This window comes from Chinchilla lanigera, unplaced genomic scaffold, assembly GCF_000276665.1.
Source record: "Chinchilla lanigera isolate Chin_1 unplaced genomic scaffold, ChiLan1.0 scaffold00038, whole genome shotgun sequence".
Lineage (NCBI taxonomy): Eukaryota > Metazoa > Chordata > Mammalia > Rodentia > Chinchillidae > Chinchilla > Chinchilla lanigera.
The window spans coordinates 15,096,840-15,123,623 of record NW_004955439.1 but is presented as its reverse complement, the minus strand read 5'-3'; the positions used below and the strand labels follow the sequence as shown (position 1 = coordinate 15,123,623).

At 44.5% G+C, this 26,784-nt stretch overlaps 1 protein-coding gene across 2 annotated transcripts; it reads right to left on the bottom strand.

Annotated features, from left to right (window-relative positions):
• Nucleotides 1–1,608: 1,608 nt before the first annotated feature.
• Nucleotides 1,609–25,414, bottom strand: Rnaset2 (ribonuclease T2). 2 transcript variants are annotated; one of them, XM_005390648.2, is made up of 9 exons: nucleotides 25,117–25,413; nucleotides 20,861–20,921; nucleotides 16,521–16,573; nucleotides 14,788–14,845; nucleotides 11,587–11,654; nucleotides 9,083–9,196; nucleotides 5,456–5,501; nucleotides 2,724–2,798; nucleotides 1,609–1,893 (listed from the first exon to the last, which is right to left on the bottom strand). In XM_005390648.2, the coding sequence occupies exons 1-9, from the start codon at nucleotides 25,197–25,199 to the stop codon at nucleotides 1,693–1,695; spliced, it is 759 nt and encodes a 252-aa protein (XP_005390705.1). In that variant the 5' UTR covers nucleotides 25,200–25,413; the 3' UTR covers nucleotides 1,609–1,692. The 2 variants fall into 2 exon arrangements, with proteins under 2 accessions (XP_005390705.1, XP_013372862.1); XM_013517408.1 differs by lacking the exons at nucleotides 16,521–16,573; nucleotides 20,861–20,921 and having other exon boundaries at nucleotides 25,117–25,414.
• Nucleotides 25,415–26,784: the final 1,370 nt, after the last annotated feature.

Below are 26,784 nucleotides of genomic sequence, written 5' to 3'. Positions count from 1 at the left end.
CCCTAGCCTGCTCAGCCACAAGTACAAATATCAAACCCCAGCATGGACTCTCACTCATCCAGAGGCTATCTTAACCACCTCTACTGAGTTTATAGTATGAACAGCATGGCCAGAGTTACTGTAAGGACCTGAATTTGGGAAATGCCCAAACAGAAATACAATGATGCCAAGAACTGCTGTGCTCCACTTATACTTTACTCATCACGTAAGACACTGACAGGCTTCCTCCTACGCAAGCCCCATTTACTCTGTGGCCCGCAAATCTTCCCTGCATGCCTCCCTGTTTGAACCTCAGTCTGCTCTCAAGAAATGCTTAGACTAAGATGACAAATACACCTTACTTTTCAAAATTGTCTTGTTTTGAGAGGCCATGGCAGATTTTAGACCACATCTGAGCAGCACTGCAAACTCTTCCTTCCTTGACCCTCCAAGGCTATAATATAACAATTCAAAACCAGGCTCCTCTGCAAATACTGACCTTGAAACACCAGCCTTGAGTCATGTGTTTATAAGATGACTCAGAGAAACAACAGCCATCATTTAAATGATCTTGAAGACTGCAGTTCCCCTCAGAAGGACCCTCTGAGGTAGAGGCTGCCAGTCCAGAGGCAAAATTCCTTACTGTTTTCACCTGGCCCCTCTCAGCTATATCTCAACATGAACTGTCAGTGTAGGAGAGAAACACATCCTGGGCCACCAAGCCCAGGGGAAACACAAAATCGGTGCTAGTTCAAAAGGGAGCATGGAGACAAGGCCGTGGGGGGCGGGCTGAGGCAAAGTAGGGAACACAGTCCCTGGGGGCATGCTGCCAGCTCTTCTCTCTACCTTAGAAAAGGTAAAGGACTGCTTTTGTGAAATCCCTGACAGTGCCACTCTCCTATCTGTCTGCAGAACCACTGGGAGCCCAGTGTGAGCTCAGGACACCACACTGTCACTCAGAGCTGCTCACTCGCCTGGGAAGCACGTAGAAGGTCTCCCTGCATGCTTTGCCTTTCTGAAGTACTGTATTTCAGATTCTATGTCCTACAGACATGGAATTAGGCTTTGCTTTTGAGCCAGTCTGAAAACAGCTTTTAAAAACATAGTTGTTCGGGGGATTAAATACTTAAAAATGCTTAATATAATATGTGTATATATTATGTTCTATATTAGATAAAACAACAGAACATTAACCTGATTAAACAGAAAAAAACCTCTCTACACAAGCAGAGACCACATAGAATGCATGGGGAAAGAGTTGCAATAAAGCTCGCACAGCAAGAAGTTCCTCACCCCATCCCAGACCACCATGGACTCAGGTGACAGGTGATGCAGCCACAAAGGCTAAGACACAAAGCCCAGACACAAAGCCATTTTACCCTTGAGAACGAAGGTGCTCCTCAAGGTTCTAGACCATACTACCTGCGGGGGGAGCGCTGCCCTGGGCTGTACTTAAATTTCTCAATACTTAGCAGTGGCTTAAATCTAGGTAGCTTCTGACAGGAAGTGAGGCCTGACACCAACTAAGCTGTAGGTCATACATTTACAGGAAGTGTAACCCAGAGGAACACTCACTCACTGGACAGGAACAAAAATCAACTCACACACACTGAAGAAAAAAGCAAGACACATTTTTAAAAGGTTTTAGATTCAGTTTTTAAAAAAACAGTTGATTTGTAAATTCCTCTTAATTTGTAGAACACAATTTAGACATCAATACTTGGTCTTTTTAGGTGGGGGGTAGAAGACTGGGCCATCTTCACAGACCACCATCGACTGTGTGGCAGTGACCTTGGACAGCCACATGTCCTGCTTTGGTGACAGCGGTTCCCCAGGCTCCGTGCAGTTCCGCAAATGGAAGTCCTCCTTAGTGAAGCACAACTCTATCTGACTAATTGTTTGCACTGTCTCACCCTGAAAATAAAAAGTAACAAATGCTTAAAAATTTAGACCTTGGAATTTCATCAGTTTGGGGAACATGATACTTTATAGAGCTGACTTGAAGATGACAAAAACAGTGGCTCCAGAGCTAAGATTCCAGACTCTAGAAGCAAACTCCCTCTCTATCGGCAGAAGAAGGCTGGCCAGCATGAAGGCCACAAGCAGCTGAGGTGACTGAGTTGTGTCCAGTGGGGCTCAGCCTGAGATTTGGTCCCCCAGTCACCCTGGACACTTACCTTCCCAGCCCCACGTGAAGGGATGTGTTTAGCGTGGAAAAAAATTTAAAAACCTCTACAAAGATTCATGCAGACACCCAATGCGTACACATCAAGACACTGAGAGAATAGTGTTTAAAGGTACACAGCACTCTAATCATAAAATCTTTATCAGCTAAAAAATGAAAGTACAATTTTGTCAATAAATAGGACAGATAACTGCAATTAAAACAATTAACACTAGCAACATAAAGACATTTATGTAGGCATCTATGCTCAGACATTTTCGAACTTTATCTTTTCCCACTTCCCTACACTACCATCCCTTCTAGGCTAGGTATATTCTTCTTAGCGCTAGGTGGCAAGAAAACAAATCCTAGCCCTGTATCAGGTCAAAAAAATCACATTGGTTATTACAAAAACACATCTATGCTCACTCAAATAAACATGCACACACCTGTGCACACACAGCATATGCTCACACATGTGCACACAGACAAGGACACAGACATGCATGCACAAATACAACTCCACTTTGGAACCTCCACAGTGAGGACAGAAAGAATGACCAAACGTGACATGTCTGACCTGTACAGGTGGAAGGCACTGGATCTTAGGGACAACTCCATAGATTCTGGTCAGGGCATCTTTAAAGTCTGAAATCTGACATTAAGTGAAAGTGCATTAGAAATGAAAGGTTTTTTCAACTGAAAAAAGCTAATAGCTCTGCTCTACACAGTACTTAGTGTTCTGACTGATCCTTCTGGGGTTCCCCAGCTTGGAGAAGTTTGAAAATGCCCTCCCCACTGCTGAGGGAGAGGACATCAGCAGCACGCACTCTTCCTACCAGACCACTGGCACTTCTACCACTTCCGTTCCTTCTCTGCACCCATCTTTCTCTCCACCAAGCAGCCCGACTCTGCACCCCATTCTCTTGTTCCAGCCCAGTCTCTCCCAGCCAGGGCTGTCCTACCTAACATGCCCAAACTACAGCCACCTTTGCCAACCAACTTCTACTTTGTCTTCTGTGGCCCTCAAAGCTTTCTCAGCCCTTCTACTCTTTAAGCCTCTGTTCCCCTTGCAACTCCCCATAGTAATCACCTCTTACATCACAGAATAAAGTCCCTCAGAGCACTCATCTTCCATCCTGAACTGCAAGCCTGACCTGTAGGGTGCTCTGCCATCTCAGAACAAGGGGCCCTAGACCTGCTCTACTTTGACAGATGCCTCCACCTCTAGTCTTCCCCTGTGTGCTCTCCTTTCTCTTCAGAGTCAAATCCGAGGACAAGGGCACCTCTCAACCTGTATGCTTGGGTTTCTGCAGTGAGTACCTTCCTATGCCCCTCAGCCCACCCTGACATTGGGCTGCCCTCCATACAGCCCTCCTCTCCACCCTCCCTAGCCCCACCCCTACCTAGGTAGACCCAATTGCCCTAGTCCTTTGGCTGAGTCCCATGGAGGCCTGGGCCTTGTCCTCCACCGCCAGGTCTAGCTTCTCCATGTGGTCTGCCCCACAGCTCCCTGAAGAATAGTCCTTTCCTCCACTCCTCCACTACCACTCCAGCACCCGACAACTGGAGACATAGTTCTGCTCTGGACCCCCAGCACTGGCGCTGCTGTGTGATGATGTCCTCATGTCATAATGAGATTGGCTGACATCTCTCATAGCACCCCACTCTGCTCCTGGTCCTTGAAAAGATGTCCATTCCTATCTTCAGGCACTGCCTGAAGATATTCTTCCCCAGGGCCCAAGCCTCCAGGAGGCTCCACCTCCCAGAAAATTCTGCCCAGACAGCTCTCTGTGAGTCCCTGCAACACAACTCTTCTTCCAGTAAAGCAGATGTGTGGAAAGTACCTGGGTGCTGGATGCCAAGCAGGAAACCTGAGGAAAGTCAGGCTCACTGTGACGGGCTGGGACCTCTGCCTGAGCCCCCACCTGCACTCTGACACTTGGCAGAGAGCTCAACAATGGCTGTCACTGCTCGCCCCTAATATCTCTGAATACCACGTTCTGGGCAAAAATATAGGGCCCATCCCCCTCATTCCCATCACACAGTTCAGACCAGGACCAGAGGCCTTGCAAATGTTCATCCCTCCCTGCATGGAAGGGTCTTCAAGGCACAGCTGGTGGCCTGTCCTTCAAGTCACCAGTCCCTCATACCCTACGCTCCACAGAGAGAGGAACAGACAGCGACTGGGAAAGTGACTACAGTCTAGCAGACACCACTGAAGGCAAGACAAAGGCACCACTTACTGCACAAACTGCCAAGGCCACAATAACTCTTCAATATCCAGAACCACAGAACTGCTAAAATCAGTTACTTTCAACCTTTCTTTAAATCCTTACTCTGAGATCAATACAAAACCATCTCAAAGAATCTGATACATTTCTCTAAAACTAGAGTTCGCCCCTTCCATAAAGGTGCAGATAGCATAATTGGGCTTTGTGGGTGATATGCCTGTCTTTGCTCAACTGAGTCATATCTGGAACCACTGTGCCCTGCCATGGAGTATGCACTAGCAACCAGGGCAACACATACAGTGAGTATGGTATAGTCTGAGATCCAAGAGAATTTTGTTAGCAAATCAGATAATCCAGATAACATTTTCTATATCTTTCCCAGCCAATAGGATCTGCTCATACTTAAATTTCTATATGATCTAGCTTACCACAGAAAAAAAATCCTAAGTGAATTTCCTCAGATAGAACATATTATGAAGCTGAATATATTTTTCAAACTCATATCCCACCCACCCACTCCTCAGAACCTACAGCATAGACACTACCCAGCAAGGGTCATGAATCTGTGCTTCCAAGTCACTGGTCCAAGTAGCCTTCAACTTGTAATCAGTATGCAGATGGAAACAAAATTCATGTAAAATCAAAAGCACACAAGTTAGAAGGGCATTTTGTCAGTGTCATGCATTGTATCTTGAAGTCCCCCTCAAAGCCTCACACATTCACAGGTAGGGCTTTTGGAAGTCATTAGATCATAGGTGTGATACTGATTAGTCCGCTGATTGGCTGAGCATAGTTCTGGGTGTGGGTGATGAATAAACAGGGAAAGATGAAGGCTCACTGTTTCCTGCCTGCATGCGCTAAATTCTTTCTCCTCTTCCGTGTCCCTCTGCCAGGCTACCCTCCTCGGGGCCAGCACTATGGACTGAAACCTTTATGAATTGTGAGCCAAAATGAACCTTTTCTCCTTTAACTTGTGGGTTTTAGGTATGTTTGTCCCAGTAATGAGAAAGTAACCAAGACAGTGGAGTCGCTTTAAAACTTGACAGTGGCTCACAGGATGCAAGAAGGCAAGACTTACATGATAGTAATTGATAGATGGTTCAATCTTAAATTTTTGGAGCATTCTGAAATTAAAAAAAAAGTCGTATAATAAAGATCCATTTTCCTTTCTTATTCTTCTGAAATATCCTCTTTCATGGTAAAAATTTAGACATTTTTATAGGAGCATGTTTTCCCACGACTCAAACAACAAATCTGCCAACCACAGGAGCAGAAAAGCAGCTGCCACTCCGACTTCCTTGCCTCACACACGCTGTCCAGGCACCCCATCCCAGGGCCCGCGCTCCCCAGGACTGGACACCACCTCATCTCAGGAGGCACACACAACACCACCTACTGGCAACATCTGTTCTAAATGACAGCAATTTGGTTTCTCAGTGTATCCTAGGACACTGCATTTGGCCAATCTTTAAGTCTGTTAAATGCTAACAACCCTGAAAAATGTCCTAAAGCACTGCTGTAGAGAATTCTACCAGAGCACTAGACAACATTAAATTATGGGGTACGATGTAAAAATTCTTAGACTGAGCATTGCAGAATTCTCTGTGGTCCCCATAAACCCTTCTGATCATTCTTTTTTTTAGTGGTACCGGGAATCAAACTCAGGACCTCGCGCTTGTCAGGCAGGCGCTTGAGCTGTATCCCCAGCCCCTAATCATTCTTTATTATGGCCACAAAGGGTAGATGAAAGACATAGCTGCCTCTCTGGGTCCTGAGTTGTCATTAGCCTGCTGCAGCTCCTGGGACAAACAGGAAAGCGGTGGTTGGCAAGGCTCCTTGCACCTCTAGCAGTGCCCCCTCCTCCACGTGACTATGCTGCCCGCACTTGTGCTGTCAGTGCCGCAATGTCAAACTCCAAAGGCTCTGTACCGAAAGGTAAAACACCTCTATCTTTAAAAAATGTATTAAGAGTTACAATGGTAATATCTTAGGTAAACGGGGTTAGAGATATTATTAAAATTAATTTTACCTGTTTATTTTTTGTTTTTGTCATTTTTGAGACAGGGTCTTACTATGCAGTTCAGGCTGGCCTTGAGCTCACTTTGTCGCCTAGGTTGGCCTCGAACTTGCAACGATCCTCCTGCCTCAGCCTCCCAAGTGCTGGGATTACAGGCGTGCGCCACCACACCTGGCTACCTGTTTATTTTTATTATGTTACTAAGCCCAGATATCTGTGGCTTATGTTCTGTTTCTATTGGACAGTGCCCTCCTGATGCAGGTAGCAAAGACAGAAAGAGGCAGAGAAACCTAGCAGCTAGCCTAGAACATAGCTTATCACGTCTTCTTCTGAGTTACAATTACTCTGGCTTAACTCAGGTCTTCATCTGAGAGTCCTAGTTGAACCTCCCCACAAGGCACTCTGCAGTTAAGGTTTCTCAGGATTGCTGCTTTCATATGAGAAAAAGATAATTTGTTATAATGGTTTACAAAGAAAAGTAAAGGGGCTTTATCTTAAGCTTTGACTCCTTAATTTTAACTTTATGAGTGCTAAGAATTTCAGATTTTCCTTGGAGAAAGTGGTAAAGAGTAATTTTTGTAGAACACCTGTATTCTATGCATTAGCAGGCTGTTTGCTCAGCAAGCCTCAGCCAGTACCAAACGGGGCCTGCAGGGGCTGGCCTTGCTATTCCCCGGAGTTGCAGGGCTATGCAAAAAGCTGCTGGGTTTCACATTCTGCGAACAGGACCTACTGTCCTTAACTACTTAGGCAGCTTACATAAAAGCTTTTAGACAGCACCACTGTGTTCTCTCTTGGATGGTGGTCCACCCTTACACCGTATATTTCTTTCCGACTTGGCCCAAATTTGCTCTGCAGAGCCTATTTATTTTCCTATCAGTAATAAATATAACAACGTTACCATTTAAAAATTGTTTTCTTAGCCAGGTCTATTTATTCTCCTTTTCCTGCCTGTTAAACGAAACCTGTTGCACGGTTAACCTCAACGTGCATACCACAGCAGGGCATGGTGGACAAGAATGGGATCCACATTAGAAACAGAGGCACTGCTCTGTCTTTGGAGGGCTAAGTAGGCCCTACTATATCCATTTTTCAGGAATAAGCTTCATTCTAACTGTAGTGCTTCTGCATTCCAGAAGCATAGTCTCTAAGTTAATTCTCACAATGGTTGCTGAAGTGCTCATTATTGACATTTTGTGGGTGAGGAAGTGAAAGGTCTTGTTCTTACTGCAAGAGAACACTACTTCCTCTTGTGAAAAAAAAAAACCCTACAATTAAAGAACACATACAATACTTACTCTAGTCAACACACACAGGAGTTACCACGCATTACTGGTTCTATAATTCCTAGTATATATATTTAATAATGCAGATTTTAAGGGCTGAGAACTTTAGGAACGAGTTTGACCCATTTATTCATTTTACATTATGGAAATAAGATCTAAAGAGATTATGTAAGTGCCCAAAGGCATTCGACCACTCCTGTTTCAATGCCTGATCTGTCAATTCAAATCCCAGCTGCTTGAACAAATGACACAGGAAACCATCTGTGTGAGACGGTGACACATCACTTGCAGATGCTTTTCTGTGTAAGGAGGTAGAACACGTGTCTAGAGAACCATAAAGGTTTATTCACCTTGAAGCAAATTTGATTCCTACACTTGAAGTATGGCTGATGAGCAAAGGCTCCTGGGACGATGCTCATCTGAAGCAGAACCATTCTGACTAAAGAAACCGCATAGATTACAGCCAGCGTTGCAGACATTGTATAATCTGCCATTTTTCCTTTTCAAAATAATCAACAGACATTTATTTCTCACAAAGTGTAAGATCAGCTCTAGCAGATCTGGCATCTGGTGACAGCTCAAACGTTTTTCACAGACAGCAAGTGTCTCTCTGTGTCCCTCTGGGGGAAGAGGATAGACAGCTCCTGGGCTTTTAAAAAGGGCACTCACACTCCTCATACCTTGGGGGTGAAGGTCCACCCACCAAACTCCAGGGGGATACAGGCATTCATTCGGCCCACCACAGCCAACCTCTAGCACCAAAACCCTCCTCACTGTTTTGTCATATTTTTTAAAACTAGCACTTGCTTAATATGGTCACTTATAATGAAGCACCATATGAAGAATTAACACACGACACAACAGAATTGTCCAGATGGGCAGGGAAATGACAGCCCTCTACTCCTTCATGACAGACTCTGGTGAGGAGGGTAGTAGGCTATGGCCCTGGTAGGGCTTGTGGTCCTCACATATGCATTGGCTGTTGTATGGTAGCAATGCATTCCCAGTTCTGGAGCTGAGGAGAGTGCAGGCAGTGGCACATCCACGTGCACTGGGTCATCTCTAGGGCTGAAAGGACCCTCGCCTACCATTTTCCGCCTGTTCCAGGGCACCACAACCACAGCAGGAGGCACGGATCCCTGGTGCTCAGGAACTCAGGGGGACTATCACGTTGGCACAGTGCCTGTCAGGAACAATGACTGATATGGCTGCCCTGTTGGTCCTCATTCTCTACGGAGCCAGCTCACTGTGTGAAAGCCTGGAGCATTTCTCAGGCACGACCCCTCACCCTCCTTCCAGGTGCCAGCACACGTGTGGCAGGGCTGCCAATGATTAGCAGTCTCTGCTCGTGCTTGGCCATTGGCGCCCCAGGCCTCAGGGTCTCTGGGTTGAATGCACTCACCTGGTGAGGTCAATCTGCTTGTACAGCACCAGGCTCTTCCCAAAGTATTTCTTCTCAGAGTCGAGGGCATCCACCTGGGCAGCACAGGTGCCGTGCTTCTCCCATTCATGCTTCCTGCAGGTTCACAGGAAGACAATATTCGGAATGTTTTCCTCGCACACCACTGCACTGCCAAATGGGGAGGACGCTGCCCATGTGCAACATGCACAGCACAGTAGCTGCCCTGAGCTTGAACAGTGCTCCAGTGCCCATGACCGTCCCAAAGACCACTCCCCATCTTCTCCTGCTTTCCACCACTCACTAGCTCCAGTTCACCTCTACAATCACTGCTCGTTCAGTTAACAGCAAACCAAAGCTCAGGAAAAAAATGCCATTGTTCAGACACCCACCAAGCCATCCAACAGTACAGATCTCCTGCAGAGCTGGTGCTTGACAGCAAGGGATTTGAGAGAGCAGCACAAACCTCCCTTCTCCATAAGGAGGCCAGAAAAGGCAAGACGGCTAGAAAGGCGCTGGCCTATTCCACACAGGAGCCTCTGCTAATTTTTTTGTTTGGTTTTTCTTGAGACAGGGTTTTGGTCTGTAATTCAGGCGGGCCCTGAATTATGTAGCCCAGGCTGACCTCAAATTTGCAACAATCCTGCCTCAGCCTTCCAAATGCTGGGATTACAGGCATGTGCCACCATGCCCAGTTTGAACTCTTAAAGGGATGAAATCCTGCCCTCTTCCTATTTGCCATTTTTGCTTCTTCTGTCACAGGCTCCCACCATGACATACAAAGCCACCAAAGGCCCACAGCAACGGGACCAACCTCTGAAGCTGTGAGCCAAAATAAAATCTTTCCTCTTCTTAAGTTGGTTTTCTCAGGTATTTGTTATAGTAAAGCTGACAGACACAGATTCCAGAGAGTCATCATTTGAAGTAAACTGCAAAGTTACATAAGTGCTTTTCCCTGTTTCCCTCACTTCACTCATTATGGCTATTATCTACTCTGAAGCCATTTTCCAGAGCACAGAGTGTGCAGAACAAGTGCAACACCTGAGCTGTATTTGTTGTAATTTTCACTAAGAGTGGTTCTCTTTTTTGAAGGGTGATTTCAACCTACAGATTTCAGTCAGTGAATCCTGACACCACACACCCTTGGGTGAAATGTCAAACTGAGTGCCAAAGAACCAGCCTTTTTTAAAGCATCTCTCTCAACTCAAGCTTTCTTTTTTAACTGAAAACTCTATACAAAAATGTCCACATTAATCTTCTGGGAAAATTTGCTGAGTTATTATCTTAAATTGTCATGTTAGAGGAAGACATATGAAAAAGAGAACTACCTTCAGTTGATATAACATTAGTATTAATTTTATCTTCTTAATAAACAACAGTTTTACAAACTATCCTGAATTAAACACACAGCCTTTTCCTTAGGCCCAGAGCCTGCAAACCTCACAAGTGTTTTGCTTTATTAGACCAAGGACTCTGCCTCAGGTAAGAATCTTATCTCCTGTCCTCCTCAGTCAGGAGGTATGTCCTCTTCCCTTCCCTTTTTCCTTTCCTTTCTTTTCTCTTGTCTTTTCTCCCTCTTTCTTTTCTTGTTTTGGTGGTATTGAGGATTGAACTCAGAGCCTTTACACTGAGCCGTTTTCTTTGTTCTTCATTTTCTGAGACAGAGTTGGTCTCACAAAGTTGCTAAATGGACCAGGCTGGGCTCCAGCCAGCAATCCTGCGTCAACCTCTCAGAGTGCTGGGATTATAGGCGTGTGCTACCATCTCCAAGTTCTTCTTTTTAACATATTTCAAGGCAGCAACACAATTTCTTTAAGACTTATCTTTCCTGTCTGATTTCTACTAATTTTTAGATATGGAAATATTTGATTTAGGTAAACTTCAATAGAGAAATTATTAAAAATGAAATCATGAGTGAAGTAGCCTAGTTACTTTCCTTGTCACTGAGACACAATAGCTGAGCCCCGCAATTTAAATGAGAAGTTTACTGTGGCTCATATTTTAGTCCACAGTTGGTGGCTCCATGGCAGGACAGCAAGGGCACGGAGACAGGACAGGAAGAAGCAGAGTGAAGGAGACCTGGAGGGGGAATGAACCTTTCTGGGCCACACCCCCTAGTGACCTGCCTCTTCTGACCAGACCCCACCTCCAAATAGCAAGCCAGCTATGAACCCCCGTAACCCAATCACCTTCTAAAAGCCCCATCTTTAAGCACATGAGGCTTTGGGGAGACCTCTAGATATAAATCATGACAATCGCACACAGACTAGCAAACAAGTTATAAGGTAAATTTGGCTTGCTCTCAGTTTACCCATTGGAGAAAGGCTCTAACCATGACATAAGAGAATCATTTCTACATAAAAGAACATGCACACTTACCAGCTGCAGAAGATAGGCTTGACTGTGTGTTTTCTGTGCCTCTTACAAACTTCCATTTCGAATGTATTTATGCTGCTCCCACACATAGGTCCCAAGGTGCATGGTGACTGTGAGAAACCTGCACTTACCAGAACCTGCTGCCATTCAGTGGGTGCTTTATGTCAGGCCAGAACAGATTCATGTCCTGGAAAAGGTCCTATGCATAATTTAAGAAAAAAAAATCTATGTAAGACATAACATACTCAAAACTTAGGAGTAAATCTGGTAATATATTTAAAAATTTGAGCCCTGCCTATGAATAGCATTTAAGTGAGTAAAAGGATTCTGTATTCCATACAAAGTTTATCTTAAGACACACGTAAAAGTGACATTTGAGTAATCATAACAGTGTGTGGAAAACACAAGCTCTCACAGGCGAATGGCTGAACAAACCATGATACATACAATGAAATGTTATTCCGCACTAAAGAAATGAGTTACAAAGCCATGAACGCCATGAAGGAAACTTAAAACATATACTGATAAGTGAAACAAGACAGCCTGAAAGGCTAAATACTGTATCACTCCAACTATATGACATTCCAGAAAAGGCAAAATCTTAAGAGACAACATAAAATCAGCAGTTGCCAGGGGTTCAGTTTAGAAAAGAATAAAGGAGGCTGGGGCAGGTGAGACTGCACCGCAACACACTGCCATGGGGGACAGTTGTCTTCTAGCTTCACCAAAACCTGTAAAACCACAGAACACAAACGGCAAACCCTAATGCAAACGATGCAGTGTAGTTAAGGTATCAGAAGCCAAGTGACATTCAGGAGGACCCTGAGTCAGCAGAGTCACTGTGAGTTTAAGGCCAGCCTGGGTTACACAGTGAGTTTAAGACCAGCCTAAATTACATAGTGAGACCCTGTCTCAAAATAAAAACAATAATAATATTAATAGTGTTATGGTTTGTGTCTGGATGTCCCCCAAAGCCCCATGCGGTCATGTGTGGGTAGACTTTTCAGAGGCAGCTGAACCTAGTGTGTGTTTGAATAGTATAATGCTGGGATCAGGGTGCTGGGATGAAGGCTGGATGACTGCTGTTATCAGTACGCTAACTCAATTGATACTGCCCTAATCCCAGCAGCCTGGATAAGATAAAAGGGGCAGAAAGAGGCTTGTTTCCCCTTTTGCCCTTGTTGCTTTTGCTGTCTTCTGCCGCCATGACCCACTGCCCTTGTGCCATGTGCTGCACTGCCTTGGAGCCAGCTTATTATGGACTGAACCTCTACAAACTGTGAGCTAAATAAGCCTTTTCTCTTTAACTTTGGGTGTTAGGTATTTTGTCTCAGCAAGAGGAGAAAAGTTAGACAAATAGGAAGAAGAAAGGGGAGGAGGAGGAGGGATCAGTACTGGTTTCTGAGTTGTGACTAACATAACACTAGTGGTAGAGGATGTTAATAGGGGAAACTGCATTAATTGTTCATATAAATATTATACACACACACAAGATAGCTAAGATAACTGTATTACTAATTTCTATGGGTTTATTGAAAGGAACAGTTAATGCCTAATTTTTTACTTTGACCAGTTTTACATGCTTATATCTGGTAATCTGAACAACTATTTTGAAGACAACAATATGCAATATAACCACCATTGAATTCCTATCATCTTGTTTTGTATTTGAGATTCCATATTGTTTCTAATGTTTTTTAAATTATTTTTTATACTCTTTAAAACAAAAAGAAAGAAAAAATTGTTAATATGGGAAACAGACAGTAGAGCCTATCTTCTGAGGTTGGTAAGTGTGCATGGTCTTTCACCTAGAAATGATTCCGCTATTGGAGGATGTTAATATAGGAAACTGCAATCTATACTTTCCATCTGATTTTTCTGTAAACTTACAATTGCTCTAAAAATAGTGTCTGTCAAAACAAATACAAGCTCATATTTTCAGAGAAGAGCTTGTCTGAGCTAGGCCTTCCTATGCTATGCAGATGGTTAGCCTAAACCCCACTTGAGTTCATTTTTCACTCTATCTACCTACTGGTGAGCCGGGTGTGGGGGTGCACAGCTGTAATCCCAGCGCTCAGGAGTATCACTGCAAGTTCAAGACCAGTGTGGGCTACAAAGTGAGCTCAAGGCTAGTATGAACTGCCCAGTGAGACCCTGTCTCAAAAAGACAAAAAAAAAAACCCCTACTGGTATTAGATTAAAACCAAAAAAAATTTCCATAAAAACATATATAAACTTAGGATAGCCACACTTTCCCATGCCTCCCACCACTCTCATTAAGATGACCCCTCCTCACAACCTCTGCTAACCACCTCCTTTCCCTCCTCATTCCCTCAGGAGCACCCCAAGTCTCACTTCCTCTATCTTCCTCACTGCTACCCCTCAATCTGGGTCCCATCAGCCCTCTGGGAATGAAAGGGTGATGATGCAATTTATCTTCCAAACCAGGCCACTTTTGTTTGGGACAAATGCTAAGTTGAATATGATGCTACACAAGTAAACCAGGACTGTTCTGAAGGAGCAGTAGCATGGAAGACCTGGAAGAACCTTTGATCTAAGTTATTCTGACCTTCCTTTCAGGGATCTTCCTTTTATTGACACTTCTTCATCAACCGCACCCCCTTTCCCCAGCCACCCCTCCTTCTGATTTCCATTTTCATAGGCTCCTTTTCTGTCCTGTTTTTAACTGCTGGGGTTCACCCAGGCTGTCTATTCCTTGAGTACATGGTCGGTCCTTCCCCACCCTGACAGATGACTGAACACACAAGGACCATCACAGCCCCTAAGGAACGATGAGCATGGTAGAGCGCTATGTTCCACATGACTTAGAAGTATCTCAAAGAGTACTTCTGTTAATATCTCTGACTGCATTCCTATGGCTCATTCTTTAAAAGGAGCTTTTGTATTGGAAGGGCCCATCATTTTCTCCCAGCGCAAATCCCCTATGGAGGACTCAACCCACATACAGCTGGAAAGGTCAGCCCTCAGTACTGTGTGTGCCCATTCTCCAGCACAGCTGCCCAGAGACACCTCTCCAGATACCCACTTTCCGTCACTGACCCAGGAGCCCTGGGGACTAGAGACCACCTGAGGCTGGCAGAGTATCAGGGTCTTTGCTCCTTTCTATGCTCTCTTCCCACAGCTCACCTATGCTGTGGATTGGGTCCAGGAGAAAAGTCAGTTTTTATCTAACTCATGGGACTGCTTTGGATATTAATAATTACTAAAGCATTGCCTGTGGCTCAATCCTAATGACTCTGAAGGTATACTTTTAAAGAGAGTTAATGTAGGTTCAATGCTCTACTGCAGTAGAAAGATAGTTAAATGAATACCTTAATCTCATCTAAATGAAAGTGCCACGATGAATTACAATCTTCCACTTTGTCAGGCCTTGAGATCCAAATAAAAAAAAAAGAGAGAAATATTAGTCTTGGTTGGGATGGCTTCTATACGACATTAGAATACACTTTCATTAAAGTACGAAAAGAAAAATTCTAATTAAGAATATCTCCTGTAAGCTTTTGTAACAAAGATGCTTAGAAACAAGTAGCCGTGGTTTTAGTTTCTTTGGAAGAGGAAAGATGGAGTTTAACACATTCCTGCTGGCTTGAGCCACCAGTGGTACAAGCACGACTGTCCAATCGGGCCACTTGTGCCACTGGCAGTAGTAGTACTACGGTCACGAGTGAGACAGGCAGGCATGTACCACCGGTAGTACAGGCCACCTGGCCGCGAGACACAGATTATGGCTCCATGAACAGTTAAAAAGTGCAGGAATAATCCATATAGGCTGGCTTTTTAACAGAGGAAGCATAATAGGGGGATTTTGGAGTTGGCCCACCATGGGCTGTTTCCCGGCACAGTGATGCTAAGCTATCTATCTGACTTGGGCCATGGCCATTCCAAAATGCAGCATGAAATGAAAAGCGCTTGCACCTCTTTAAAATGTAATGCAATGAGATAACATACAAGTAACATGTTCGGAAGTGCCTGGCCCATGACAATATCAGTTAGTACAACTCTGTTTTTATTTTTTAGTACCAAATTCACACACTCTGATTTGAATTTTCTTTCCTCTCATGTTTGATTTTGGACACATCAGTTCTCATTCTCTAGATGCTGCTTAGTTCATGAAGTCCCTACATTGACTTTCCAAGATACTTCAGAGCCCCACGAAGGCCAAAATGCTGTGGCTTTGCAATCATGAAGCGGCCCAGCAGCTGAAAGCTGCACAACTTCCCCCCTAGGGCGGAGAGAAGCCCTGCAGACTTTCACTCCAGCTTACAAATAAAGCAGCCATCATGAGCAGAGATATACTCAGGGCATCTGAAGACAGCAGAGAAATCAAGCAAAATCCAAGAAAGACAAAGTCCCAGAAAGTAGAACTATAAGCCAAGTCCCATTTAATCTATTTCTTAGATTGCCCCATTCCTAAGGGACAAGCAGGTACCAATAAGAACCAGAACAAAATAGATTCCTTCCAGGAAACTAATGTGCATAATTTAACACCACAAATATATGTATAAATAAATAAACTAAATATAATGCAGACAAAAACCAGAAGAATAAAGTATCTGTGAAATGTATAACATAGATTTGATCTCATTCTCCCTCTCTGTTACATACATATGCATACATATATAACATGTTTAGTTGTATAATGGATTCTAAAGAAAGAGCAAAATAAAAAAAATAAAATTTAGGGATCCTAAAATGTTCCCAGAATCCCTAAAAATATATTTTATTCTTTTTTTTTTTTGGTTTTGTAGTACCAGGGATAGAACTCAGGACCTTGCGCTTGCCAGGCAGGTGCTTGTGCCACTGAGCTATCCCTAGCCCCTAAAAATATATTTTAAGTGGATTGTTATTAGTCTACCAAAACAGAAGTAACAACAGAATCAGGGGTATATTAGGAAACTAGAACTATTTTAAAATAAGGATCTGATCTATTGAATAAATTCCTAACAAAAATAACAAGTATAATTAGTAAGTCTAGATTCAAGCTAGAATTTCAAGTTAGCTAGCTTCTCTCATTTCATCAGACTTTATTATATTAGATGCTTGCCATAGTCCATGTATTGTCCAATAATCAGGAGACTTTTCACAGTCATTAACTTCCTAGGGAGAAAAGACACAGAGAAGATAATTGGTTCGTTATTTAAGAACATTTAGCAAACCTACTTCCTTTCAACATACATCAAGGAGACACAGGGGCTTTACGAAGCCAAGGTAAGCCCAGGTTACTACCATAAAATACCTTCCTTCCAGTAACAGGCTCAGGAAGAAAAGGCATTGGGATTCCATGTCCTAGGCCAGGCCTCAAACAATTTAGATGACAGTAAAACAGCTATTTTTGCTCTTTACATGTACTCACAAATTAGGACAACCTAATAGAAATACATTTGCCCCTGAATAATCTACTCAGCATGTAATCAGAAATAAATGTTCTGAACAAAAGCTGATAATACCCTTTACACTCAAGTGGGTCCAGGTACCAGGTCCAAGTACATTAGTGAAGTAGTAAGTATCAAAAACTTGAAGCCAAGAAATACAATGAGTTGAGGAGTATATTCTTAGCCTCAATAATAAAGATAAAGCCTAAGATAAAAATCTCAGCATAACAAAAAACGCTCTTAAGGGTCGACAATGGTTTACCTAAGATGGAATTTTTCTGCAATAAGCAATCAAAAAATATACTTGAGGTAGGCACGGTGGCACATGCCTATAATGCCAGCACTCAAGAGGCTGAAGAAGGATCACCGCAAGTTCGAGGCCAGCCTAGGCTACATAGTGACTTCAAGGCCAGCCTGACCTACATAGTAAGACCCCGTCTCAAAAAAAAAAAGTTAAACGCACTCATTCACCTGATCTTTGGCAAAGGGGCCAAACACATTAATTGGAAGGGCAGCCTCTTTATTAAGTGGTGCTAGAAAAATTGGCTTTCTACATGCTGAAGATTAAAACTAGACTCATCTCTATTACCATGCACTAAACTAAAATCAAAATAGATGAAAGAGCTAAATACTAAAACAGAAACACTAAATCTGCTGGAGGAGAGAATATGTAGAACTCTTTTTGTTTATGTAGAACTCTGGAAGACATTGTTGTAGGGAAAGACTCTATGAACAAAACCCTGACTGCATAGGACCTATCACAAAGAATCAACAACTGGGATGCCATCTTATTAAAAAGCTTTTACATAGTGAAAGAAATCACTGAGGTGTACTCCTGGCTGTAAGAAGAGACAACCCACAGTGTGGGAAAAATTTATGCCACCTATTTGTCAAACAAAGGACTAATATCTAGAAAATATAAACAACTGAAAAAACCAGACCTTCCATATTCAAAGACCCAACCCACAAATGGGCATCTGAGATAAACAGACATTTCTCAGGAGAAGTACAAATGACAAACACATGAAAAAATGTTCAGTATTATTGATCATTCGAGAAATGCAAATTAAAGCAATGCTGAGATTCCATTTCATTCCAGAAAAAATAGCTATTATCAAGAAAACCAATAGCAAAAGCAGAGGGGCAGTGAAGAAAAAGGAATCCTTATCCACTGTTGATGGGCGTGTAGGCTGTGGAAATCAATGTGGATATTCCTCAAAAAACTAAGATTAAAGGTCCCATGTGACCCAGCTATTCCCTTCTGGGTATCTTCCCAGAAAAATTAAAAGCATCAAACCACAGCAATATATGCACACCCATGTTCACAGTGGCACTGTATGTAATAGATAAATCTTGGAAGCAACCCAAATGCCCATCAACCAATGAATGGATAAAAAAGATGTGTTTTTTTTTATATATATAATGGAGAATTAGTCAGCCATAAAGAAAGATAAAATTGAGATATTTATAGAAAAATGGATGGACCTTGAGACCATAACCATAAGTGAAATAAGTTGGACACACATGTGTAAATATCACATTATCTCTCTGGTGTGAGAAATTGAAACTGTAAGTGAGAACATAAATATACAATAGATATTGTGAAGCAGGAAGAAATTGTTCAAAAGGAAAAGGGAAATAGGGAAGGGGAGAGGGAAAGCAGGAAGGAAAAAAAATGAGAAAAGAAGGATAAAATGAAAACCAAGCTTTGTGAATGGGGAGGGAAAAGGGGTTTGAAAAGAGGGGATGAGAATGAAAAAAAAAAAGAAGAATCAAGACATATCACGTACAGATACAAATTCCCTATAATGAATGCGGTCATTATGTACACCTGACCTGTACCAATAAACTTAAATTTTACAACAATGCATCAGCCCAAGTGAAACAGATCACAGTGACTAAGCAAATGAAAAACCCAAGTTTGAGCCTGTGAGGGAAGATGAGGCATCACATGCTGTCTTGCCCAATCCTTTCCTCTGTATGTCACCTTTGGTGGGAAGGTAGCTTCTTTGCAGGCTGGTCTAGAGACAAGGAAGTACCCTGGTTTCAGTGACTGAAGTACCCAGTGACAGCTGCCTGCCACAGAACAGCTGGGCAACAACAGCCTGCAGAATTGACACACTTCCACCTCTGCCAGCACTCCCAACTCCATCCCTAAGGAAACCTCACTTCCTGCGGCCCACAGCTAATGAAGAGCAAAACCAACACCAAACATGGGTCATAAGTAGGTAGTTCCAACAAAGGGCCAGGTTCTTCCATTTTCTAGCAAGCACTCATCAGCTCCTACAGTGCTTGAGAGTGAGGACACAGTGGAGACCAGGACAGACTGTTCAGGTCCTATACTGTAGACATCTATCTCTGAGACAGAGGCCCAGAGACAGCTCCCCGCAGCCAGGAGTACACCTGGCCTGGAATACCAGCACTTTCCTATCACAGCCATCCTGTTTGAAATAAATTGCCTAACAGAAACATTTTGCTAATCATTTTTTAAATCTTGTTTCTAAAACCTCAAGGCAGGAAGACACTTCCCTCATATCATATGCAGTCTAAGGACACAACCACATCTCCTCAGAAAAACCAGAAGTGAAGGCAACTCTTTTGAGCTGATCCTGAGCTCTTCCTGCACACAGGGAGCCTTCAAAGGTCAGCAGTACCTCAACTCCCTGCACCTTCATTCCATTCCCATCCCACTCCTCCCCTGCACCAAAGAAAAAAAACAGCACTAGAAGAGAAAAACTTACATATTATGAAGTTTAGAAAACTGAAACCACAGCAGTCTAATGTAATAATGGAGACACAGTTACAAATGAGATTCCAGACCAAAAGTATAATTTGGTGAGGACAAGGAGTAAAATTTCACTTGTATCTGTCAACAGAAAAGTAAATCAGCGAGGAAGAAGGAATGACCTCACTAGTCAATGCTGAAGGTGAAACGAAAAGCCAGAGTGCTCCCAACCTGGCAGGAAATGATCAAACCATTTGGCACCTATTGGCCACATTCATCTTGCGTAATTTAGAGGCCTCCAAATTTAAAACTCTCCAGCAAAATTTCATAAACACTGTCGATGAAATTAGTGCTAGTTCAGCAATATGATAAAACACTATAGCTAACTTCGCAAAAGACACCAGGATCAGCTTTGTGACTGCCCATGAGAAGGACAAGCCCCAGCAGTGGGAGCTAGGCAGGTTTCTATGGGAAGAGACTCAGCACTGTTGTCCTAAAAAGACAAAAGACACAAAGCAAGTCAGAGCCACAGAGGGAGAAAGCTTTTGCTGCTGTTAAACAGAAAAGAGGAGGCAGGCATTGTTTCTCAGATCCCTTCCAGGAGTGGAAGATGTTTAATCAGAGTTCAAATATAACATGAAGGGAGAAGGCAAATCCAATCTTGTCGTGAGTTGAATTTTGACCCCCAAGTGATATATCCAGTCTCAACTTTTGTATCTGTTAACTTGGAAACAGGATTATTGCAGATGTAATCAGGATAAGATGAGGTCCTACCAGATTGGGGAGGGCCCTAAATTCAATCATTGCTGTCATAAGAAGAGACAAACACCAGGCAGACACAAGGAAGGTGATGCATCTATAATCCTAGGACACAGCTAGAAAACAGAACGCAGAGCAGGCTAAGGTGATAATGGAGACACAGTTACAAATGAGATTCAGACAAAGTTCTAGAAGCCTGGAACAGCAGCCACTGGAAGGAGCTAATCCTACTAATGCCTTGATTTCAGACAGGCACCCTCCATGGCTGTGAAAGAACTGATGCTCTAAGTCATTGTGCTTGTGACTTTTGTTACAGCTGCCAAAAGGAACTGAAACATGGCTCTCCTCCAACAAGTGTCCTGTTTGCAGACGCAGCTTGCCTGGAATATCTCCAGCCTCCAACACGGGACACAGCAAGGAGGCTGGAGGCTTGGTCAGCCAACAGCAACCAAGCAGGCACATGTGCCTGTGAACAACTCTTTACAGGGGTTCCGCGTCAAACGGGCCCGTTGAAGGAGAAAAACTCACCTTGCACAGTGTTGGAGGCCAGAGTTGGGTCAAAATTAGTTTTTTCCACTCGTGGCTGCCACTGTTAAAAGACAAGAAGCTTATTTTTCAATAACTTCTTTAAAGTTTCAGAAAAAAATCCATCCATCCATTCAACATTAAGTATCCATGAGATTGGGGATGCTGCTGGAAATAAGGTCCCTACCTCTACCACGCATTCCAAAGAAGTTAATAAACACAAGAAAGCACACATGATGATCTTAGTGGCAAGGAGCATAAAGACAAGTGTAAGAGGTCAGGCAGGTCAGAGTGCAGTCAAGGGTTCCAGTGAAAGGAAGCAACTGGGCCATAAAAAGCCTTCCTTAGCTAGGAATGGTGGTGCACACCTGTAATTCCAGCACTCTGGGAGGCTGAGGCTGCAGGATTGCATGGCTGGACAATTTAGCAACTTAGAAATACTCTTGTCTTGAAATAAAAACTAAGATAAAATACAAAGGAATGGGGATGTAGCTCAGTGGGAATCTTTTTCCTAAGGATGTTCAAGCAATTTAGAAATACAGAAGCATAATCCTTTAGCTATAATTGTGAACCCATAAGGTCCTGAACAGTGGACATCTTTCTGTAATTCAGGTGACAACCAAACATGACCTGAGCTAACAGAAAACTACTTTATTTTCACTACCTCACTCAGCTCAGATTCACTTACTGCTCTGCAGAACTACCGATATGTGATCAGAGGGGTTACTTAAGAGGCCAAGGAAGGCTGTTATCTAGAGCTAGACCTATGTACACACCCCTCACACATCATCCAGAGCATGATACATACACCACACAGTGTCGTGCGCTTCCTGGAACACAGTACATGAACCACATCATATCACACATGTTATCTAGAACACAGTATGCACCCTTAATTGCCTATATAACAAATCTGAAAACTGTAAAACTCACCTGACTTTAACATTTCATCAAAGGCCAGACAGGAGAGAAAAAATAAAAGATAGGTAGGAAGGAGACAAGGAAAATAACAATTTTAAAACTGTACTTTTAAGAAGACAGCAACTTCGGGATAAAGTTACCCAAGATTATCCATATCTGAACTTTTGAGGCTTGTTTATACTTCTTTCCTTTCCTGCCTAGCACATCCAAAAACCCTTAAAGACATTTTAAATCCATAGGGTAGAGTATAAAAGGCAGAAAGCTGGCCTTGAGATATAGACTCAGAGATTTCAAAGAATGTTTTTACGCAAAACACTTTGGATCAACTACACATAAAACAAAACACACACACACACACACACACACACACACACACACAGGCCTATAATCCCAGCACTTAAAAGGGTGAAAGAGAAGGATCACCATGAGTTCAAGGCCAGTTTGGGCTACATAACAAGGTAAAGGCAAATCTGAACTGCATAGCAAGAACCTGTCTCAAAAAAACAAACAAAAAACAATAAACTGGGCCCTGCCTTTCCCCTGTAAAATGGGCCATCCTTTGATCTGTAAAATTGTCTTTCTACCTGTGTGTGAACCATTGGCTTTTTCCTGTAAACAAAGCCAAAACCTTCTATCAATTCACAAATTCCACATATTTCCACTACCCCAAACATACAAATACCCTCACCTCCACACTATACCCTGCCTCTCTGTCCTTCTTAAGGGCCCGTACTCTATTTCTTTGAATGTGTGCTTTAAAAATTTTGCCTAGTAAACCTCTTTATCCTCTTACTGATATGTTCTGAAAACTCTTTTTCTGTGATGGAAGTCAGGGAATGAGAAACCTGCTCCATGAGTCAGGTGAGTCACAGTTCCCCATCTCTGCTTCAGGAACGGCCTCAGACCCTGTCCATTGACAAAGGTAGTACAGGTAGCTAAGTTAGAAAGAAATTAATATACAGAGAGGGACAGGGCTTTCAAGGAAGTCAGTGAAAAGAAAAGACATCAGAATTGTGGCTAGAAGCGCATCTGAAGACCAGGCCTCAAGATAAAAATGCAATGGCTAGGTCTGCATGCCTCCCTAAGAGATAAGCAGTAACTTGGAATTGTATTCTAATTAGCACCACTTGGTCCAGGAAGTCCAGACTGGCATCAGTGGTCCAGATGGGTGATCAGAGCATCCAGACCCATTTCTTCCCCAAAAAGCCATTGTTCTTTTCATGTACTCTTGCTATGTGACTCTCTTCCCTACTGGATCAGTATTAACTGATCAGCTATACTTGTAATCCTATAGGTTGATTATAGTTTGACCCCTGCTGTACCACATTGTGACTTTGCTGTATAAATTGCCCCTGACAGAGGGCCTCAGGGGCAACCCACTCGGTACCCCTCCTGTCTCTTGGAGCTATCATCTCTCAGTAAACCTTTCCTACTCTTAAGCTCGGTTGTCCCTTGGAATTTATTCTTCGATTTCAGGGACACAAACTCAGCACATCTGACATCTACCAGGTTGAGAACTTCATTTCTCCAACATCAAAAGGACTGTGGAGTTGTCGTTTATCCACAACCAGAACTGCAGGCAGGAGGCCTGATACGGTTTGGATGTGGTCTGTCCCTTTTTAAAGGTTCACAGGCTTTGAGGTAGGCTAGAAGAAATAAAAACTAGGTGGAAAAGAGACAAGAAAATCGAGACTTAAAAAACTGTATAGTACTTTAAAGAAAAAATTGCACCTTCAGAACACAAGCCTAATTTATTTTTTCCTTGTCTTTTCTTCTCCCAAAACATAGTAAACCCAGAAGACAACCTTTCACTTACAACTGGATTTGTCCCTTCCCTTTTGACCTTCAAAGGGTCCTCTTTCTCCTATGAATAGACCTCCCCTTCGGATCTCCCATATGAAAGGGCCATTATCTCACTATGGATGGGCCTTCCTCTTCCACCGACTAGAGAAGACTAAGACTGTAGATTATTTCATAGAATTCCAGACTCTCACCATCCCAACACAGAAAAGACGCCCAGTTCCCAACTGTACTGTGCCTTATTTCTCAGAGCAGCCTCACTCCACTCTTCACTGCATCCTGTATCTACCTCTAATACACTCTTCTCATGCCTTTTTACTGACCTGAAAATTCTTTGTCCACGGCAGGAGTTGGCGAACCTACACACTTATTTTGAAAGGGTGCATTGAGTTCCTTACTTCAGCCTCGGGACCCTCAGACCCAGACCCAGCTCAGTAACAGCTGCACCCCCAGGGTGGCCATACTGGGATATTTAAGAAGTGGGTCCTAGTGGGAGGACTCCAGGTTAACTGAGGATTGCCCTTGCAAAGATTTAAAATATTTCCCCTCGGATGCTGATTAGTTCTCCCGGGAAGAGTTGTTACAAAAGTCTGAGCTAGTCTCACACGTCTCTCTGGCTTCCTTCCTGTCTGGTTATGTGATCTTGTGATGTTTCTCCTGAAAGCTCCCTAGGAGGTCTTCACTTGGACTGAGCCAACGCCAAGGCTATGCCCTTGACGCTCCAAAACTGTGAGATAAAGCACTTGTCTTTTTAAGTACTCTGCCTCAGGTACTTTATTATACTAACAAAGAATAGACTACTACAAGGTATCTGTACTTACAAAGTGAAACATACAGAGTTCAAAGCAGAAAGTACTGTATAAATGCAGCACTTACTGAGTACTCTCCCAAGCAATGACAACCACAGGAGCTGTACGCATTCCAAGGGGCCTGGGAAGGGCATACTGCAGCCGAAGGCCTTCCGCTAACGTTCACTGTCACTCTGCCAGGCACTGTTTCAAATACTCTGGGCACTCAACTGCCCTCTCCCCGTACCAGTCCTGTGGGAGCCCCACGGCCACACACCAAGAGAGAAATGAGAGCTCGCAAGTACCCAGCACCCCACACTGCCTCTCAGGCTCTGACCTTGGGCAAATACAAAGATAACCTAATACAGCTCTTGTTCAGAAAACACGTTTCTGGAAACAACTGAAATACCATATATACAGTAAAACAGCAACAGTGCTTAATTAAAAAGTAAAACCCACCTTTTCCACACCTACTGTGCAAGTATGGGACGCTTCTATTAACTTGATCGTTACACAATCGCAAAAGAAAAAGATTAAAAATCTTGGTGTTCAAATGTTGTTCTCTCCCGCACTTAACATCGGAATCACCCACGACACCCCGCGAGCCCTCTTCTCCTGAAGGGCCGCGCCCCTGAGCTGGGGCAACGGGCGCGCGCTGGACCCCCGTAGCGCCGGGGAGAGGAGGCCGGCGTCCCCAGGCCTCCCCAAAGTCCCGCACGCACCGGGCCGCTTTCCTCCCAGCCCGCTCACCTCCACGGCCGGCCCGCGCCGCTCAGGCAGCACAGCGCCAGGGCCCAGAGCAGGAGCGCGCCGCGCACAGCTCGGGGCGCCATGATCCTCCCGCACAGCGTCCGAACCACCCTGCCCAGACGCCTCCAGGCCGCTACCCACAGCCGCCTCGCGCTTCCTCCCAGGCCGGTGCCTGGCGGACACGCCCCCGACCCCGGACGCCACGCCCGGCAGGCCTAGCGGATACGCCCCCAGACGACCCCTCACGACTCCCGGCCGGTCAAGACGGCCTCTGCCATGCCCCTAGCCTGGGATAGGCACGTCCCGCAGCCACGCCCCCAGTCTGGGACAGGCAAGCCCCGCGGCCACGCCCCCTCCGGGATGGACACGCCCCCAGGCCTGCCGGAAGGGCACGCCCCCCTGCCCGAACTTTCCCCTCCCAGGTGGACTCGCCCCTAGGCGCACGCTGGAGAAACTAGGCTGCGGCTTAAGTAGCGTCCAAATGTCTGTCCCCACCCACGGGGACTCAGAGAGAGAGAGCCAGGCGTGAAGCCCGAGGCCACCTGGGGCACCACCCTCCTCCGTAAACCTGCGGCCCCGGGCCGGCCCGCCGCCGCGTCCCTCTTTCCCTCACCCACCTGTTGCCCAGACTGTCCTGAGGCCTCACCCTCGGTCACTAGAGATCTGCACCTCTCAAGCAACGCTCGGTGTACCCGCAGCCTGAGCACCGCAGCTTTCCACTCCTGGCCCCAGATTGCACGGGGCCTGGTCTGTTCACATGCTGCAGATTTAGATCCACTGGAACCACTGGATGAACCCTTCCATGGCTCTGCACCTAATCCTCCTGTCCCAAGAGTAAGACTGTACTATAGGCAGAGAGCCCCTGGGGACCCAGCAGGGTCTGGGGAGTGAGTGGAGGAGTCCCCAGGGGCCAGGCTTCCTCCTTAGCCCTGCCTTCTGCGGCCTCCCAACCTGGGGTCACCCTCTTTGCTGAAGCACTGGGTTCCAACCAGGACCCCTGCTTGCCCACACCAGGTTGGTGGACAGTCACAGGTGCATTTTTTTAGTAAAACTGATTTCTTTGGGGTCCTCCATGTGAATCAGGTGGGCCTGCAACAGGCTCTCCTGGAGGCCTGAACGTTGCCCGAATAACACCACTGTTCAAAATAGTTACATGATTATTGCTTTAATGTCTGTCTTTCCCTGCAGACTGCAGTGAGGTGCATGTCAGTTTTGCACATAGTGCCTCACTCCCAGGCACTTTGGATAGCGTCCAGTAGATGCTACTTAAGTGCCATCTGTGCAGTGGACACGGCGTGCGCTGCCCTGGCCTCTTCTGCTTCACCCTGACCCAACTCCCATTTTCTCTGGTTCGTTTAACTCCTTTCTCTAGTAACAAGGGCTTATCCCCTGGGGGGGGGGGCGGTCTTCCTTCTGTTTTTGTCTTAGGCTAAAAATATCCATTTTAAAATGCAAAACTGCTTCACAGAACCCTATTTCTTCCCTAAGCCACAGTCCTATTTCAATATCTCCTTAAGTATTTTGACCTCTACCAGACAGAAACCACGCCCAAGGAGCAGAGTTATTAGAAAGGGCTTGTGAAAGAGATGAGGATGGGACTGCCACAGTGAGAGGGGACAAGGCCTGCAAGTCTCAAGAGCTTGGCACAAAGGGGCCTCTATGTAGAGA

Excerpts from the sequence above, each read along its gene's own strand:
- Rnaset2 (XM_005390648.2), bottom strand. The coding sequence starts at position 25,199 with ATGGCGCCCCGAGCTGTGCGCGGCGCGCTCCTGCTCTGGGCCCTGGCG. Across the intron at positions 20,922-25,116 it reads GGCGCGGGCCGGCCGTGGAG|TGGCAGCCACGAGTGGAAAA; the intron begins GTGAGCGGGCTG and ends GTCTTTTAACAG. Across the intron at positions 5,502-9,082 it reads AAGCAGATTGACCTCACCAG|AATGCTCCAAAAATTTAAGA; the intron begins GTGAGTGCATTC and ends TTTTAATTTCAG.